Source organism: Hyla sarda, chromosome 8, assembly GCF_029499605.1.
Source record: "Hyla sarda isolate aHylSar1 chromosome 8, aHylSar1.hap1, whole genome shotgun sequence".
Taxonomy (NCBI): Eukaryota; Metazoa; Chordata; class Amphibia; order Anura; family Hylidae; genus Hyla; species Hyla sarda.
Genome location: NC_079196.1, coordinates 63,687,747 through 63,705,904, shown reverse-complemented (window position 1 = coordinate 63,705,904; position 18,158 = coordinate 63,687,747). Strand labels below are relative to the sequence as shown.

The 18,158-nt window shown below is 44.0% G+C and overlaps 1 protein-coding gene and 1 long non-coding RNA gene across 5 annotated transcripts in view; one reads left to right on the top strand and one right to left on the bottom strand.

Annotated features, from left to right (window-relative positions):
* Positions 1-18,158, top strand: part of SESTD1 (SEC14 and spectrin domain containing 1) — a 194,174-nt gene that overhangs the window by 151,873 nt on the left and 24,143 nt on the right. Inside the window, exons 10-12 of the mRNA XM_056534338.1 lie at positions 4,354-4,476; positions 12,195-12,389; positions 16,363-16,477. Of these exons, the coding sequence (XP_056390313.1) occupies positions 4,354-4,476; positions 12,195-12,389; positions 16,363-16,477 (433 nt within the window). The remainder of the gene's footprint in view (positions 1-4,353; positions 4,477-12,194; positions 12,390-16,362; positions 16,478-18,158) is intronic.
* LOC130284212 (uncharacterized) overlaps positions 12,280-18,158 on the bottom strand; it is a 101,886-nt gene continuing 96,007 nt past the window's right edge. For all 4 annotated transcript variants that reach the window (XR_008846949.1, XR_008846951.1, XR_008846948.1 and 1 more), the window contains one exon: positions 12,280-12,416. This is a non-coding gene — a long non-coding RNA (uncharacterized LOC130284212). The remainder of the gene's footprint in view (positions 12,417-18,158) is intronic.

The following is an 18,158-nucleotide window of genomic DNA, read 5'->3' as shown; positions in this document are numbered from 1 at the left end:
CATCTAAGCAAGGACTTCACAAGACCTTTGCAGGCATCCTGTGGTATCTTGTAGGGATCCCGGTATAGCGGTATGGGCAAAAATCCATACCGTGGGAGAAAAGAAAAAACGGTATCCGGTTCATACCGGTATACCGCCCAGCACTACCGTGGGGGGTGCGACCCGGTGCGGTGGGTCGGGGGGGTGGTCGCGGTGCGCCGGGTCGGGGGCGGGGCATTATCAGCAAGGTAATTGCCGATAACGCCCAAAATCGTGATTATCGGCCATACCGATAATCGGTCGATCCCTAGTATCTTGTACCAAATTTTAAGCCGCCGATCCTTTAGGTCCTGAAAGGTAGATGCTCAATCAGATCTGGAGAATATGGAGGCCAAGTCACCACATTGAACTCTGTCATGTTCCTCAAACTGTTACAGAACAATTATTGCAACGTGGCCAGGGCAATATTCTGCTGCCATTAGGTAATACCGCTGCCATGAAGGGGTGTATTTGGTTTTCAGCAATGTTAAGCTAAGTGGTACATATGACAGTAACGTCCACATGAATGTCAGGACCCAAGGTTTCCCAGCAGAACATTGCCCAGAACATCACCCAAACACACCCACCTGGTATGATGTTATAGAAAACATGATATATAAGACCAGGCCATCTTCTTTCATTGCTTTATTTTCCATTTTTGGTGCTTATATCCCTTGTAAGAACTATTGGCGAAAACAAAAGTAAGCATTGGGACTTGGCTGCCTATGGGATTGCATAGCTGAAGACAACTGCGATAAAGTGTGTTCTGACACCTTTTTGTCATAACCAAAAGTAACTTTATGGCAATTTGTGCTATAGTAGCTCTTCTGTTGGACAGATCCAAACAGTTAGACTTAATTCCCTCTGTGTTTCAATAAAGCGTAGAAGCCCATGATCCTGTTGTGGTTCTGCCGTTTTTCTTACGGATTCTTTTAGTAGGTTCTAACCATAGCGTACTAGGAACACCCACAAAACCTGCTGTTCTGGACATGTTCTGACAGACATCTAGCCAGTGTCAAAGTCCTTCCCTTGCTTTGCAAAACATAAACTTTTGTTACTGTCACTTAAAAAAAAAAGTGACATTTGACACAGATACAAAAAAAAGCTAGTCCAGCATCCCATTTAGAGCAACCTTTTCACCCTGTCCAGTAAGTGAGGGTGGACTAGCACTCCTCTGTGTTCTCTCCTGTCTGATAGTACTCCTCTGTGCTCTCTCCTGTCTGATAGTACTCCTCTGTGCTCTCTCCTGTCTGATAGTACTCCTCTGTGCTCTCTCCTGTCTGATAGGACTCCTCTGTGCTCTCTCCTGTCTGATAGTACTCCTCTGTGCTCTCTCCTGTCTGATAGGACTCCTCTGTGCTCTCTCCTGTCTGATAGTACTCCTCTGTGCTCTCTCCTGTCTGATAGCACTCCTCTGTACTCTCTCCTGTCTGATAGTACTCCTTTGTGCTCTCTCTTGTCTGATAGTACTCCTCTGTGCTCTCTCTTGTTTGATAGTACTCCTCTGTGCTCTCTCCTGTCTGATAGTACTCCTCTGTGTTCTCTCCTGTCTGATAGTACTCCTCTGTGTTCTCTCCTGTCTGATAGTACTCCTTTGTGCTCTCTCCTGTCTGATAGGGCAACTCTGTGCTCTCTCCTGTCTGATAGCACTCCTCTGCGCTCTCTCCTGTCTGATAGTACTCCTCTGTACTCTCTCCTGTCTGATAGTACTCCTTTGTGCTCTCTCTTGTCTGATAGTACTCCTCTGTGCTCTCTCTTGTCTGATAGTACTCCTCTGTGCTTTCTCCTCTCTGATAGCACTCCTCTGTGCTCACTCCTGTCTGATAGCACTCCTCTGTGCTCTCTCCTGTCTGATAGTACTCCTCTGTGCTCTCTCCTGTCTGATAGTACTCCTCTGTGCTCTCTCCTGTCTGATAGCACTCCTCTGTGCTCACTCCTGTCTGATAGCACTCCTCTGTGCTCTCTCCTGTCTGATAGCACTCCTCTGTGCTCTCTCCTGTCTGATAGCACTCCTCTGTGCTCTCTCCTGTCTGATAGCACTCCTCTGTGCTCTCTCCTGTCTGATAGCACTCCTCTGTGCTCTCTCCTGTCTGATAGCACTCCTCTATGGTCTCTCCTGTCTGATGGGACTCCTCTGTGCTCTCTCCTGTCTGATAGTACTCTTCTGTGCTCTCTCCTGTCCTGTAATACACAGAGTGCTAGCCCACCCTCACTTACTGGTCTTTTGTCCGTGCCTGAGCTTCATCTTGAACAAAGCCATGATTTTATAAGCCATAATTTCTATAAAAAGGAAACATTTTCTTATGAAGTATATTAGAAAGTTTAATGTTTTGCCAAGATAAACAACATATAAAAAGTTTTTGTATCTGACAGTGCACATTTAAACTCTGCACTATGTGTAGTATATATAGCATCTTCTGTGTAGCTTAGCTTGTTCAGGCTTAGGTTAGTGTAGTATTAAGATGCTGTTCAGTGAAGCAGTGATATTTCATAGAAGTAATCTGTAGTCTTGGAAGTGTCTGCTTTGATTATATAAGATGTCGCTTAGGTTGCACTGACAAAGCTACTTATCCTGGAAGTCTTAATCCAGGTCTGCATGAGTCAGTGATACCGCTGAGAAATGGGAGTTTGATGGTGCAGAATCAGTCACATGACAACTGGTTTAAGATGTCTCTAATATAGTGTGTGGATAGCATGGAGAAGGGGGATTAGCCCAGATGTTGTTCTTTTCAGGGCATATTAATGCGCTAATAACATATTTTACTTACATATGCATATATATATATGGCCGGTTAAAAAATAGAAGACACATTCTATTAGTATTGTAGTTTCTATTACTATGATTGGGATGTCTAACATGCCTTCTTAAGAGGGTACAAGTTTTTTCTTTAAAAGTTGCTCACGTACCAAAGTACTAACTGTACTAATTGTTCATTCTGTCAAAATTTGGTGTCTAAACATGTCATTGATTTCCCCTGGAGGAGTGCACCTCCATGCTTTTCTAAGCTGTGTGTATCTTGCTCGATCCCATATTGTGTTTTTATATATCTGATATACATTTACACTTATACCTGTGAGGGAGGGGGAACATTATCTGTGAGAGGAGGGGGGGGGGGGGGAATTATCTGTGAAGGGGGTGAACATTAATAGGAATCTGATAGATAAATGTCAATTAAGGCCGATCTCAGGACTGAAACATTAACTTTTGGAATATCAACAAGATGGAGCCCAGCCACAACACAACCAAACTAAACTGAAAACTCCCCTGCAGCGCCCCTAGAGACAGAAATGCATATTAAAAATAGCATTCTCAGTATTTGAATTCTATTCCAGGATTTGCTTGCTTTCAGGTAAGACTGGAGAACTTCTCAGAGGTGTTTTATAAAGGTCTAAGGTTGGGTTCACACTATGGAATTTCTGAGCAGAATTTCTTTTGAAATTCTGCTTGGAAATTCGGGTGCAGCAGAGTCCCATTGCTGACAATGCGATTTCTCTGCACAGTGCACACTACAGTATTTTATCAACGGATATTCTGCTGCTGAAATTCCACCGCCAAAAGAATGGTCTTGTCCATTCTTTAGGCATAATCCGCTCTGCAGACATTGCTATCTATGTGCATTTTTTCCAGATGGAAATTCCACAGTGAGAACCCTGCCTTAAAGGGGTACTCCGCCCCTAGACATCTTATGCCATATCCAAAGGATAGGGGATAAGATGTCAGATCGCCGGGGTCCCGCTGCTGGGGACCCCGGGGATCGCTGCTGTAGCACCCCGCTATCATTACTGCGCAGAGCGAAATCGCTCTGCACGTAATGACGGGCAATACAGGGGCCAGAGCCTCGTGACGTCACGGCCCGCCCCGTCAATACAAGTCTATGGGAGGGGGCGTGGCGGTCATCACGCCCCCTGCCATAGACTTGCATTAAGGGGACGGGCCGTGAGGGGCGGAGCCATGATGTCACGCTGCTCCGGCCCCTGTATCGCCCGTCATTACGCACAGAGCGAACTCCCTCTGTGCTGTAATGATAGCGGGGTGCCGCAGCGGGGATCCCGGGGGTCCCCAGCAGCGGCACCGCGGCAATCTAACATCTTATCCCCTATCCTTTGGATAGGGGATAAGATGTCTAGGGGCGGAGTACCCCTTTAATGTTATTTCGTTTGAATACCATATTATAAACAGGTTATTTCTCATTATGAAGGGAACACATTATTTAATAAAAATAAAAATAAAATAGTTACATTTTTCAATTTTTTTCCCACGTTTCCGATTTTTACTTTATACACTGTCTTCAGTTCCGTTCAATTCAGTGATGATGACATTTGTCCTTATTGCAGGTTGTAAATTGGCTGGAAGGACCGGGGTCGGATCAGTTGAGGACACAATGGGGAATCGGTGACTCCATCAGAGCTTCCCAGGCCTTACAGCAGAAACATGAAGAGATTGAGAGTCAGCACAGTGTAAGTGTAGGCTCATCGAGATGTCCCCGCTACTTGTAACGGTTATTGAAAGACTATGGAAAGTGAGGGTTCAAAGGCCTTCAGAGGTTTTATGGGGTGTTGGGGTGTATGTTAATATATATCACATATAAGATTTCTTGTAAGGCTGGGCGGTATGTCGGTTCATACCGAATACCGAAATTTTTGTGCTGCACGTTATGAATTTTAACCCATACCGCAATACCGTTTGGTTCCTCCCCCTCGGGAATGAATTAATTATCAGCCCAGCGCTGCACTGTCCCCACATCAGGGGGAACTAATCATATGTGCCCCGCGAGTGCTGTTCTGCCCCCCCCCCCCCCCCCCCCCAATTATCAGCCCAGTGCTGTCCCCATCGGGGTAAATACTCACATGTCACCCGCAAGCGCTGCCCTCCTCTTCCTCCAGTATGTTGCGGCCGCCGGCGCTGACACTCTATACCAGTGGTCTTCAACCTGCGGACCTCCAGATGTTGCAAAACTACAACTCTCAGCATGCCCGGACAGCCAACGGCTGTCCGGGCATGCTGGGAGTTGTAGTTTTGCAACATCTGGAGGTCCGCAGGTTGGAGACCACTGCTCTATACTGTGCGGTATCCCTATGCCCGGGCTGCAAAAAATAAACTTTAACTCACCTCCTGTTGGTCCGGTACCGGCCTCACCTGCTCCTTGAGGATGGGAACGTCGGACAGCCGTCAGCCTATCACCGGCCGCAGCGATGTTCCGCCTCAGCCGGTGATAGGCTGAGCCCACGGTCATGTAAGAAGCCGGCCAGAGCTCCTTACATGACTCAAATGACTCCTTACACTCAGCCTATCCCTGCCTGGGGCGGGACATCGCTGCGGCTGGTGATAGGCTGACGGCTGTCCGACATTCCCGTCCCCAGGGTAAGGCCGACGTCGGAACATGCGTTAGTTTATTTTGTTTACCTTTTGCAGCCCGGGCATAGGGATACCGCACAGTATAGAGTGTCAGCGCCGGCGGCCGCAACGAACTGGAGGACAAGGAGGGCAGCGCTTGCGGGTGACATGTGAGTATTTACCCCGATGGGGGCAGTGCTGAGCTGATAATTAATTTGGGGAGGAGGAGGAAATACCGTTATATACCGTGGAACCGTCAAAACTTACAAAAATACCGCGATACACACATTTGGTCATACCGCCCAGCCCTAGTTTCTTGCCTTATATTTCCTAGTATCAAGAATTTAAGCCCCAACAGGCTATATTGTTGTTCACATTGTTGTATTTTTTTTTTTTACAGGGAGTGTGCCACGAACAACACTTATCCCGTATCCACAGGACAGGGGATAAGTGTGCAAGTGCAGGGGGTCCAATTCTCGTCGCAATGGAGACATGTGCACTTCTGCTCCATTAACTGTATACGGGCCAAGTACAATGCAGCATGACAGTGATGACAGGTTCCCCTTAAAGGGGTTGTCCAGTAAAAACTAACTTATCCCCTATACACAGAATAGGGAATAAATAGCTGATTGCATGGGATCTGACCACTGGGAACTCCGGATCTCGGTGAGGAGCGCCCTCCGTTCATTTCTATGGGAGCATCGAAATGCCGAGAGGGGTCCCGTTACAGGGATTGTGGGGGGGGGGTCATATCCTATCCTGTGAATAGGGGATAAGTTAGTTTTCGTTGGACAACACCTTTAAGTACTTTGACTCTGAACCTGGCTTTGCTAAAGTCTCAAACACAACCTTGCAGTTTATATAAACACAGCACTAAACTTCTGGCGTGCATTATAGTAAGTCTGCTGGGCTGCGGGAACAATGCCCACTTTCACAGAAAGTGGGGATCATGGTGCCAACACACTAAAAGTCGCAAATATTTGTACAAATGTTTCTTGCTCAAAATTTTTGTTTAGAGTATGGTAATTTCCCCCCCCCCCCGGTGTTTGGGCTGAACACTTTTTTGTAAGGCTCCAGAACCACTTTTTCTGACTTTGATTCAGAGTCTCAGAGGATAAACAACCTCCCCCGCTATTAGAAAAATGGCCAACCACGTCACCTTGACAGACATTAACTTTGGATTGAGGCCTATTCTAAAATTTGCTATGGCACCATATCACTTTTTCATAAAATTAAGACCATATCTTTTTATTTTCCCACTGACCGAGTTGTACTAAAGCAGTTTTTTCCAAACAATGTGTCTCCAGCTGTTGCAAAACTACAACTCCCAGCATGCCCGGACAGCCTTTGGCTGTCCGGGCATGCTGGGAGTTGTAGTTTTGCAACAGCTGGTGGCACACAGTTTAGAAAACACTGTATTAGATGCACCGCATCGCCAAAGAAGCATTTTAAAACAGACTAGATGCCACAATCACTATTGATCGCGGCATCTAAACAGTTAAATGACTGACACGGGAGTGATCTCTGATGTCTGTGAATACCGGCGGGTGTCAGCTGCAGATAGCAGCTGGCACCTTTTGGATATGAAGAAGCACAGCTCTCAAACCCGTGCCATACTCCCTCTTGATGTAAATAGGAGTCATGGTGTGGGATGGAGTTAAATTCCTTATTAATAAATATACAGTATATGTGAATGAGGATTCACCTGTAGGGAATGACCACTTTTTTTAGTCTCCACTTTGGTATAAAAAGGTTTCATTGGACACAGGAACCTTGGGTCAGTCAGTAGCAGAGGGGAATATATCATTCGGTCAGGACCCGGGGTGTATAACTGTTCTTGGCAGCTCTATTTTTGACATTATCTCAGCACTGACAAGTCCTCTATCACAAGATACTATTATTACCTGCTCGAATACTCATCATTAATAGAATAGCTGAAGCTTATGCGGGGTCACTGCCTGCACGCCACTCTCTAAATATAGCTGAGATAACAGCGGTGAACTTAACAAAAGAGCTATTTACAACCAGATAAACAGAATGGGCTTAATGGAGTGTATTACTGAGGGGGATGGGTTTAGGAGCTATTGAATGCATTCACAATCAATTTACCTTTATAACCCAAAGCATTTTCTATATGAGAGCAGATCAGATGCCCCATCATGGCTCTTCCCGATTTCGTCATCAGTGTGTGGATGCTGTTTATGGAGCCTATATCTTGTCAAAGGCAGGGGAAGGTTATTACAGTGTGTCTGTTCCTTACCGTTAGCAATAAATTGGTGCTGTCAACACTTACAGTTCTGGGATAAGTAGTCACAGAGAAATGAGTTGTTCAGATTTAAAAAACTATTTTTAAATACCCTAGCGGGGTGCGTTCACACGTAAGTATTTTCTGCTGCAGATTATCTTCAGCAGATTTTGCTGCCCATTGACGTCATTAGGCAGCAAAATCTGCAGCAGCGGATCGGCAGCAGATCTGCACGTGTGAACGTACCCTCAACAGGGGCAGACTGACACGGGCAGAGCCCAAGGGCCCGGGTCTCAGGGCGGGGGCCGCTGCTGCCCGCACCCCCCCCCCCCCCCAGCTCTGTCTATATGCCCCGTAACTCACTCCAGGCAGGTCCCCCAGCTCCAAGTGAAGCGGGCTGGGGCAGGAACGCTGCCGCTTTAAGAGCAGCAGACGTCCGCTCACAGGCACACCTCTGACGTCATGGACGTGTCCCTGCCCCGGCTGCTCTGTTACCGAAGGAGATCCCGCCACCGAGAGCTGCCGCTGCAGCAGGATCATGGTGCGGAGGTAGACAGAGGGGAGAATGGGAAGGATAAGGAGTGTGGAGGCCGACAAGGGGGGTGGGAGGTGTTTATGACAGAGGTGCTGGGGGGGTCGAGGAGTGCAGGATGAAAAAGGAGTTTGGACTGAGGTGTGGGGGGGGTGGGGGGGGGACGGTTGGGATCGCGCTTTAGAGTGTGAAGAATGATGGGGAGGTGCCGAGGAGTGTGAATGATGTTGGGGGGTGCTGAGGAGTGTGAAGGGTTGGGGGGGGGGGGTCGGTTGGGATAACGCTGAAGAGTGTGAAGAATTATGGGGAGGTGCCGAGGAGTGTGAATGATGTTGGGGGGTGCTGAGGAGTGTGAAGGGTTGGGGGGGGTAAATGGGGGTGGGGGCGCTGAGGAGTGTAAAGGATGATGGGGGGGCGCTGAGGAGTGTGAAGGATGATGGGGGGGGCGCTGAGGAGTGGGAAGGATGATGGGGGGGGGGGCGCTGAGGAGTGTGAAGGGTGATGGGGGGGGCGCTAGGGAGTGTGAAGGATGATGGGGGGGTAGCGCTGAGGAGTGTGGAGGATGACAGGGGGTGCTAAGGAGTGTGGAGGATGATGGAGGGGTGCTGAGGAAAGTGAAGGATGAGGGGGGGGCGCTGAGGAGTGTGAAGGGGGGCACTGAGGAGTATGAAGGGTAACGGGGGGCACAGAGGAGTGTGAAGGATGATGGGGGCATCTGAGGAGTGTGAATGATGCTGGGGGTGGGGGGGGGCGCTGGGGAGTTTGGAGGATGATGGGGGTGCTGAGGAGTGTGGAGGATGATGATGGGGGGGTGCTGAGGAGTGTGAAGGGTGATGGGGGCTCTGAGAAGTGTGAAAGATTATGGGGGGTTGCTGAGGATTGGAGGATGACGGGGGGTGGGGAGGTGCACTGAGGAGTGTGAAGGGTGACAGGCTGGGGGGGCTGAGGAGTGTGGAGGATGACAGAGGGGGTGAGTGGAGGCAGAAAAGTGGAGGAGAAGGGATCTGGGGGGGGGGAGAAGAGTGTGGAGTAGAGGGGTTTAAAGGAGGACTAAGGGGTCTGGGCAGGCAGAGTGGTCTGGAGGAGGACTTAGGGGTCTGGGGGGGGGGGCTTATTACTTGTCCACATTGCACAGTTTCCACTGGTGAAATTCTGCTGCAGCAGCTGATATATTTGTGTATTTTTCCTGGCTGTCCCATCACTGCTGTAGTGAATTGTAATTTCTGCAGTAATTTCTCCAGTAAAACTGTACCCCAATCTGTGGCTCTCCATGTGTTACAAATCTACAACTCCCATCACACCTAAAGCTCTCCAGATATGATGCAACTGGAGAACCACCTGAACCAAGGTGTTTTTAGACTATGTAGCCCATTTTGTTTTGATGGGGGTCCGACTGTTGAGACCCCCACCCAAAAAATGGGCTGCATAGTCTAAAATGCCTGTGCCTATTTTTGGTCCCAGTTCAGCCCTGGGCCCCACCGAAGAGGGGCACGGCCAAGATTGCGTTTTTCTGGCTTTTTTCATCTCTGCCTGCAAGGGCTAAGTGGGTAAAAATGAACACTTAACATGCAGAATGGTTTAATTTTGGGGCAGCTGCAGGAATGTATCTGTGTATGCTGGGTGTTGTATTTAGTAACTGTAACTCCCAGCATTCCTTGGACCAGCCTATGGCCCCAAAACTACAACTCCCAGCATGCAGCACTATAAAATATTATAGTTTAGGCTATAGTGCTACATGCTGGAAGTTGTAGTTTTGAGGCAGCTGCTGGGCCATAGGCTGTGTGAAGGATAGCTTGGAGTTGCAGTTACTTACTACAACCCCCAGGATGCCCTAATACAGCCTATGACTCTGCAGCTGCCCCAAACCAAAACTACAACTCTTAGCATGTTGCACCATAACCTAAACTGTACTGCTATATAGTGCAACATGCTAGGAGTTGTATTTTCGGTTTGGGGCAGATGCACAACCACGTATCAGGGCATGCTGGAAGTTGTAGTTAGTTAGTAACTAAGTGCAACTCAGCATTTCCTGACACGTAAATTAAAGTGAATAAAATAAAGTATAAAATGCGCCACAGAAACTGGAGCACATGGCCAATAACACTGATCAATACTGTGCTGTAACACAGCATTGTTTACTGCTATGCAACACTAAACACAAGACTCCATATATCAGTCCCTATGGAGACTAAAAAATAGTGAATAAATTATTTTATTTTAAGTAATAAATGTGAAAACATAAGTGGTATCGCTGCATGAAATGTCCGAACTATCATAATTGCTGATTTTGGTCCATTCATATATGAGAAAAAAAATCAGCTTTCATACAGCCCCGTATACGGAAAAATAAGAGTTATTGGAGGTCAGAATTTCCCCATACAAATAATATTTTTTTTGGTTGCACTATACATTTTATGGTAAAATGAAAGGTGTCATTACAAAGTACAATTGGTCCTGCAAAAAACAAGTCCTTGTATGGGTCTGTAGGTGGAAAAAGTTATGCCTCTTAAAACCTGAGGAGGAAAAAAACGAAAATGCAAAAACAAAATTATTTGTGCCCTAAGGCCTAAATGAGCTGTGTGCTTAAGGGGTTAAATGGAATTTTATTTTTCTATATTTTCTTTACTTTATTGTGTATGGGTGTGGCTTACATATGTAAGGGCGCACGGGGGCCCCATGAGTTGTCAGTCCACACCTGACCCTTATGTTATGTCCCCATGGCAGAATTTTTGTGTGGAATTCCTATTCATTTCAATGGGATTCTGCTGCGTTGTTCACATAGCAGAAATTCAAATTCCAGTGTCCGCAGAAAGAATAGACATGTTTATTTTTTCTGCGGACTCCACACGGAATGCCTTGCCTTCTATGAGAGGGCGCATGAGGTGCACATGTCCCAAATTCTCTCCTTGGCTACAACTTCCCAAAAATGGTGAAGATTGATAGCAAATTACATTAAAAAAAACCTCTTTATTGACTCCAGTAAGAATCAGCCAAATCCAAAAAATAGATTTCAAGAATGGCACTCACCCATCTGGCGAATAACTGTGATGTTTATTGTGCAAATACAAACATACAGTGCAACAGCATCGTGGGAGAGGGACGCCGGCAGGTAGGTGATAGCTGTTTTGCACGTATCATGTGCTTCTTCTGATCACTCTCTAGAGTGGTCAGAAGTAGCATATGATACATGGTGGTCAGAAGAAGCACATGATACCTGCGAAACAGCTATCACCTACCTGCCGGCGTCCCTCTCCCACGATGCTGCTCCGCTGTATGTTTGTATTTGCACAATAAACATCACAGTTATTCGCCAGATGGGTGAGTGCCATTCTTGAAATCAAATTTTTGGATTGCTGATTGACTGTATTTTCCGAATTGAGCACCCCGTACTGGTCACTTTTGTATTTGGGATCCTGCTAGTGAATTGCATTAGTTCTTTGGATATTCACCTGTGCCGGGCGCTGTTTCTCATTGCTGCTAGAATATTGACTTTAGACTGTCATAGTCCGAGTAAATGTGGAACATAGTGGTCGGCACTTCCGTAGCTGGTGGTGGTGCGCGTGGCAAGATGAGATCAATGTAAATTAAGAAAGGCCCAGCACTCACCAGTTTTGCAAAAAGGTGAATATTTATTCACATAGTGTCAGTTAACAGGTCGCGTCCTGTTACCTCGCACTATGTGAATAAATATTCACCTTTTTGTAAAACTGGTGAGTGCTGGGCCTTTCTTAATTTACATAGTCTGCGTAAAGACCATGAAACGCGTCAGCCATGTTTTTTTCTCTGATCTAAGAATTGGCTCCTTGTATGTGAATTCTATAGAGATTATGCTTTTTCAGTCGTCTTTTGACACTGTTTATTTCATCCGGATTCTAATTGATTTTGGGGGTTCCAGCAGCAGGACAACTTGTAATATGCTTATTTTTAGTGAACCCTTCCAGAATAAATAAGTTGTAAAAAGCTGACAACCCTTATCATATGCCATCTTTTTTTAAATTTATTTATTTATCTATTTATTTTTTTATGGGACATGAGTGAAACAAAAAATGTTTTCTTCCTCTTAGGAATGGTTTGCGGTCTATGTTGAGCTGAACCAGCAGATTGCAGCCCTCTTGAATGCTGGCGATGAAGAAGACCTGGTAGAGCTGAAGGGTTTGCAGCAGCGGCTCAGCGATGTCTGTTACCGGCAGGCAAGCCAGTTAGAATTTCGGCAAAACCTGCTGCAAATAGCACTTGAATTTCATGGAGTTGCCCAAGAGGTATTACATCCATAAAGAAATTACCATCTGCAGAAATAAAATACAAGTAACTTAATATCTCCCTTCACACTCGTATTTTAAAATGTGACTGTCTTTTAGAAAAAAACTTTTGGCATTATTGTTAGATATCTCATGTATTATTTGACTCCACCTGTATAATAGAGGTGTGAACATTTTGGGTAGGAAATTTTTGCCAAAACCAGGAGTGAAACCAACAAAAAATTATAATGGCAAGATTTGCACCTTTTTCCTGTCTTTTGAAACCCGCTTTTTTGTTTTGGCTAAAAATACTAACCAAAATACTACTCATGGTCTGAGAGTCAAAAGTTCTTTTATTTATTTTTTTATTAATGTGACAGGTAGACTTCAAACAAAAGGTAATTTTCCGATATGATTTTTTTTTTTTCATGAATCTTAAAGGGGTACTCCTGTGGAAAACTTTTTTTTTTTTTTTTAAATCAACTGGTGCCAGAAAGTTAAACAGATTTGTAAATTACTTCAATTAAAAAATCTTAATCTTTCCAGTACTTTTTAGGGTCTTTATACTACACAGGAAATGGTTTTCTTGTTGGAACACCGAGCTCTCTGCTGACATCATGACCACAGTGCTCTCTGCTGACATCTCTGTGCATTTTAGGAACTGTCCAAAGCAGCATATGTTTGCTATGGGGATTTTCTCCTACTCTGGACAGTTCTTAAAATGGACAGAGATGTCAGCAGAGAGCTCTGTGTTCCAAAAAGAAAACCATTTCCTCTGTAGTAGTCAGCAGCTAATAAGTACTGGAAGGATTAAGATTTTTTAATAGAAGTAATTTACTAATCTGTTTAACTTTCTGGCACCAGTTGATTTAAAAAAAAAAAAGTTTTCCACGGGAGTACCCCTTTAAATGATCTGACTTGTCATTAACATAGAATTTAAGCCTTGTTCACATAATACAGCTTTGAATGCATTTTTTTTGTATAGCAAAATCAACAAAGCCCTTTAATACAAGATATAAGTGTGAAGGAAAGAATTAAGGTGGTCATAAATAGCCAGATCATCATCTAGTGTCAAATTCCTGTCCAGTGATTATGAACGGACCTGTCCCTAAATCATGTCGCCGGCACTTAGAATAGCATGTCTAAGTTACTTTATAGGGAACCTGTCACAGTGAACATGAGATCTGATCTGTGGGCCACAGGTTTTAGAGCAGAAGCAATGCAGAGAAGCAGAGTATAACTGAGAAATACGAAGTATAAATTCATTTTATTTTTTTTATTATTCATTTTTTTGTGCTAAAAATCCCTGTTTTTAGGAGTCCAGTGGGTGGATCTTCTCAGTGATTGTCAATCATAGGGAAGCTGGAGGCTTGGACACAGACATGGCAAAAGATTTTCGCTCTGTGTAAATGTAAGGTTATACACTTGGGCCCTAAAAACAAAATGTACACTTATGTGCTAAATAATAATACAGAAGGTAAAACTTCTACCGAAAAAGACTTGAGGATATTGATGCACAGTAAACTCAACTTTAGTGATCAGTGCCAGGCAGCAGCTGCCAAGGCTATCAAAGTCAAGGGATATATCGAGAGGGATAGAGGCTTGTGACAAGGACAGTTTTTTTTCTTTGTATAAATCATTAGTCAGACTACATATGGAGTATTGTGTTTAGTTTTGGGTGCCTGTGTATAGGAGGGACATGGCTGAACTGGAGAGGGTGCAGAGGAGGGCGACAAAGATAATGAATGGAATGGGAGGAATACAGGACCAAGACAGGTTATCAAGCTTGGGGTTATTAAGTTTGGAGAAAAGACATCTTAGGGACGATCTGATCACAATGTACAAATATATGAATGGACAGTACAGAGATCTTTCTAGTGATCTTTTTATACCTAGGCTGGTAACCATGACAAGGGGGCATCCTCTACGTCTAGAGGAAAGAAGTTTTCTCTATCATCACAGAGATTCTTTACTGTAAGAGCAGTGAGACTATAGAACTCTCTGCCACATGATTCTGTGATATCTGACTCAATAAACACGTTCAATTGGGGTTTTTCTGGAAAATATAATATATGAAATATAATATATGTAATATATTATGACAGGTTATGGATACTAGATTTATGGGGATAGAACATTGATCCAGGGATTTATTCTGATCGCCATATTGGAGTCGGGAAGGAATTTTTCCTGGGGCATTTGGCATCAGCCTCATGGGGGGTTTTTGCCTTCCTCTGGATCAACACAGTAGGGTTTTAGGTTGACCTTGACGGACTCCTTGTCTTTTTTTCAACCTTACAAACTATGATACTATGTTACTGTACATAAGAGTTAGCTGTCAATCATACAGTAGAACCACCCACTGGATGCTTAAATATAGAAATAGCAGAGATTTAAATCAATAAATTACATGTTATCCCAAATTTCTACAAAACTAGAACATCAATCTTCTTAGCTCCTCCTACTCTATAATATGTTACCTGCAAATCACACACCATGTTAAACATGACATCATTGTGCATTGTGACAGGTCCCACCTGGCACAGACCATACAATGAGCATATATAGTCGGGATGGAGAGATGAACCTTATGTTTAAAGGGTTACTCCGCTCCCCAGGGTCCGGAACATTGAGTTCCTGAACGCTGGGTGCGGGCTTCCGTCTGCCCCCTCAATGAAAGTCTATGGGAAGGGGGCACGACCGCCTTCACGCCCCCTCCCATAGGCTTGCATTGGGGAGGCGGGGCGGGACGTGACGTCACATGACGGGGTGGAACGTCACAAGGGGGCGGCCGTGAATGCGGAAGCTCGCGCACAGCGTTCAGGAACTCAATGTTCCGGACACTGGGGAGCGGAGTAACCCTTTAAGGATATGTGCCCCATAAGCCATTGGGGAGACATGTTCAAATACCTAATAATTTATGTTCTAGCAATATTAATGATGCATTTTTCATTTCTTAGCACATTTTTAAAGGTAACTTGTGTTGCTTTAAAATTTTTATTTTTCGGCTTTGCCCTCTTTTTTTTCTTTTTTTTCTTACATACTGCAATCTTCAGAGACTGTGTTCAGACATAGTCTTTTATTAGCATTACTAATGTGGTACCTTAGACATTTTTATGGAAAACTACTGAAATTGTAGTGTAAAAAAAAAATTATAATAATAATAATAATTTGCATAGACATAGTAAAATTGTGCATTTTTTTTTTGCCTTCCCGTAATTTTCTAAAATTTATTTTAAAAACAAACAAACAAGAAAAACAAACAAAAACATGGCGCTAACGTTACGTACTACAAAGCACAACATGCCTCCAGTTCAAAGTAAGCCACACCCGATATTATGTTCGGACCCCTTTTTAAAAAAAAATATATAGTTTGAAAATACTTAATAGAGTTTTGCCATGTCAAGTTTAAAAATACAATATGTAACATTGAAAAATTCAAAATGAAAAAAAATATATTTTTACCAAGGTAGTGTGAACTTCACGTCAGAGTATGAGCTTTTGAGAATGCGCAAACTTTTTTATTGTGCAAATTATTTTATTTTTTATTGTGCAAACTTTTCTTCTTTTTGGTGTAAACTCCTTTGAAAATGTATTGTGATTGTTTTGCGCCAAAGTTTGAATATAACCCCCTTCAGTGTAGGTTATACTCTCTCTCTAGCAGGGTTTTCCAAACAGCATGCCTCCAGCTGTTGCAAAAGTACAACTCCCAGCATGCCCGGACAGCCTTCGGCTGTCCGAGCATGCTGGGAGTTGTACTTTTGCAACAGCTGGAGGCACACTGTTTAAAAAAAAAAAAAACACTACTCTGTCCTTACCTGTTGTCCATGCAATTCACCTCTGCACTGACTATAATTTGTTTTGCCAAATTTTTTGCAAGTGTTTCTAAAATTATGAAATATTTGAATATAAAAGCCTTGCGTTGCCCAGTAATGGTTTGCTTCACTGCTCTCAGCATTGCCGTAGTCTCATTTCTAAATATTGTTTTTGTCAGCTATCGCAGCAATTGGATGGCCTGCTGGGTATGCTGTGCGTTGATGTGGCCCCCACAGATGGAGCAGCTATTCAGCAAACATTAAAACTGCTTGAAGAAAAGCTCAAAAGTGTCGGTAAGACGCGGCCAGACGCGATTTGTATGCTCGCGGTATAGCAAATACAAATTAGTGCACTACCATCCTGTGGTCTCGTGTATAAATACAGTCATGGCCGTAAATGTTGGCACCCCTGAAATTTTTCAGCAAATTGAAGTATTTCTTCATTTATAAAAATCAAACCTGAAAGCATATCAAAAGGAGAGAAGTTCACTTATTTTTTGTATTGTGTGTCTGTGTGTGCCACACGAAGCGTGAACAACAGAAAGAGGCGAAGAGAACTGTCTGAGGATTTGAGAACCGAAATTTTGGAAAAATATCAACAATCTCAAGGTTACAAGTCCATCTCCAGAGATCTAGATTTGCCTTTCTCCACAGTGCGCAACATTATCAAGAAGTTTGCAAACCATGGCACTGTAGTTAATCTCCCTGGGCGTGGACGGAAGAGAAAAATTAATGAAAGGTTTAAATGCAGGATAGTCCAGATGGTGGATAAGCAGCCCCAAACAAGTTCCAAAGATATTCAAGCTGTCCTGCAGGCTCAGGGAGCATCAGTGTCAGCGCAAACTGTCGATATTTAAATGAAATGAAACGCTTTGGCAGGAGACCCAGGAGGGCCCCACTGCTGACATAGAGACATAAAAAAGCAAGACTACATTTTGCCAAAATGAACTTGAGTAAGCCAAAATCCTTCTGGAAAAACGTCTTGTGGAAAGAGGAGACCAAGATAGAGCTTTTTGGTAAAGCACCTCATTCTACGGTTTACCGAAAACATAATGAGGCCTACAAAGAAAAGAACACAGTACCTACAGTGAAATATGGTGGAGGTTCAATGATGTTTTGGGGTTGTTTTTCTGCCTCTGGCACTGGGTGCCTTGAATGTGTGCAAGGCATAATAAAATATGAGGATTACCAAAGGATTTTGGGTCACACTGTACAGCCCAGTGTCAGAAAGCTGGGTTTGCGTCCGAGATCTTGGGTCTTCAAGCAGGACAATGACCCCAAATATACAGCAAAAAGCACCCAGAAATGGATGGCAACAAAGCGCTGGAGAGTTCTGAAGTGGCAGCAAGGAGTCCAGATCTAAATCCCATTGAACACCTGTGGAGAGATCTTAACATTGCTGTTGGGAAAAGACGCCCTTCCAATAAGAGAGACCTGGAGCAGTTTGCAAAGGAAGAGTGGTCCAACATTCCGGCTGAGAGGTGCAAGAAGCTTATTGATGGTTATAGGAAGCGACTGATTTCAGTTATTTTTTCCAAAGGGTGTGCAATCAAATATTAAGTTAAGGGTGCCAATAATTTTGTCCAGCCCATTTTTGGAGCTTGGTGTGACATTATGTCCAATTTGCTTTTTTTCCTCCCTTTTTTGGTTTAGTTCCAATACACACAAAGGGAATAAACATGTGTATAGCAAAACATGTGTTACTGCAATCCTTTTCTTACTTCATTTTCTTGAAAAATTTCAGGGTTGCCAACGTTTACAGCCCAAAAAAATTAACTCTATTTAAAGTTTTTCAACATCGTATGTGTTCAAGTTATTTTTCAGTCAAATTTTCTTAAAGGAGTACTCCGGGATATGAAAGCTTATCCCCTATATTAAGGAAAGGGGATACGTTTCATATTGCGGGGGGTTTGACCTTAGGATAGGGGATACGTTTTTATATACTAAAGTACTCCTTTAGTTTGCAAAATTAAAA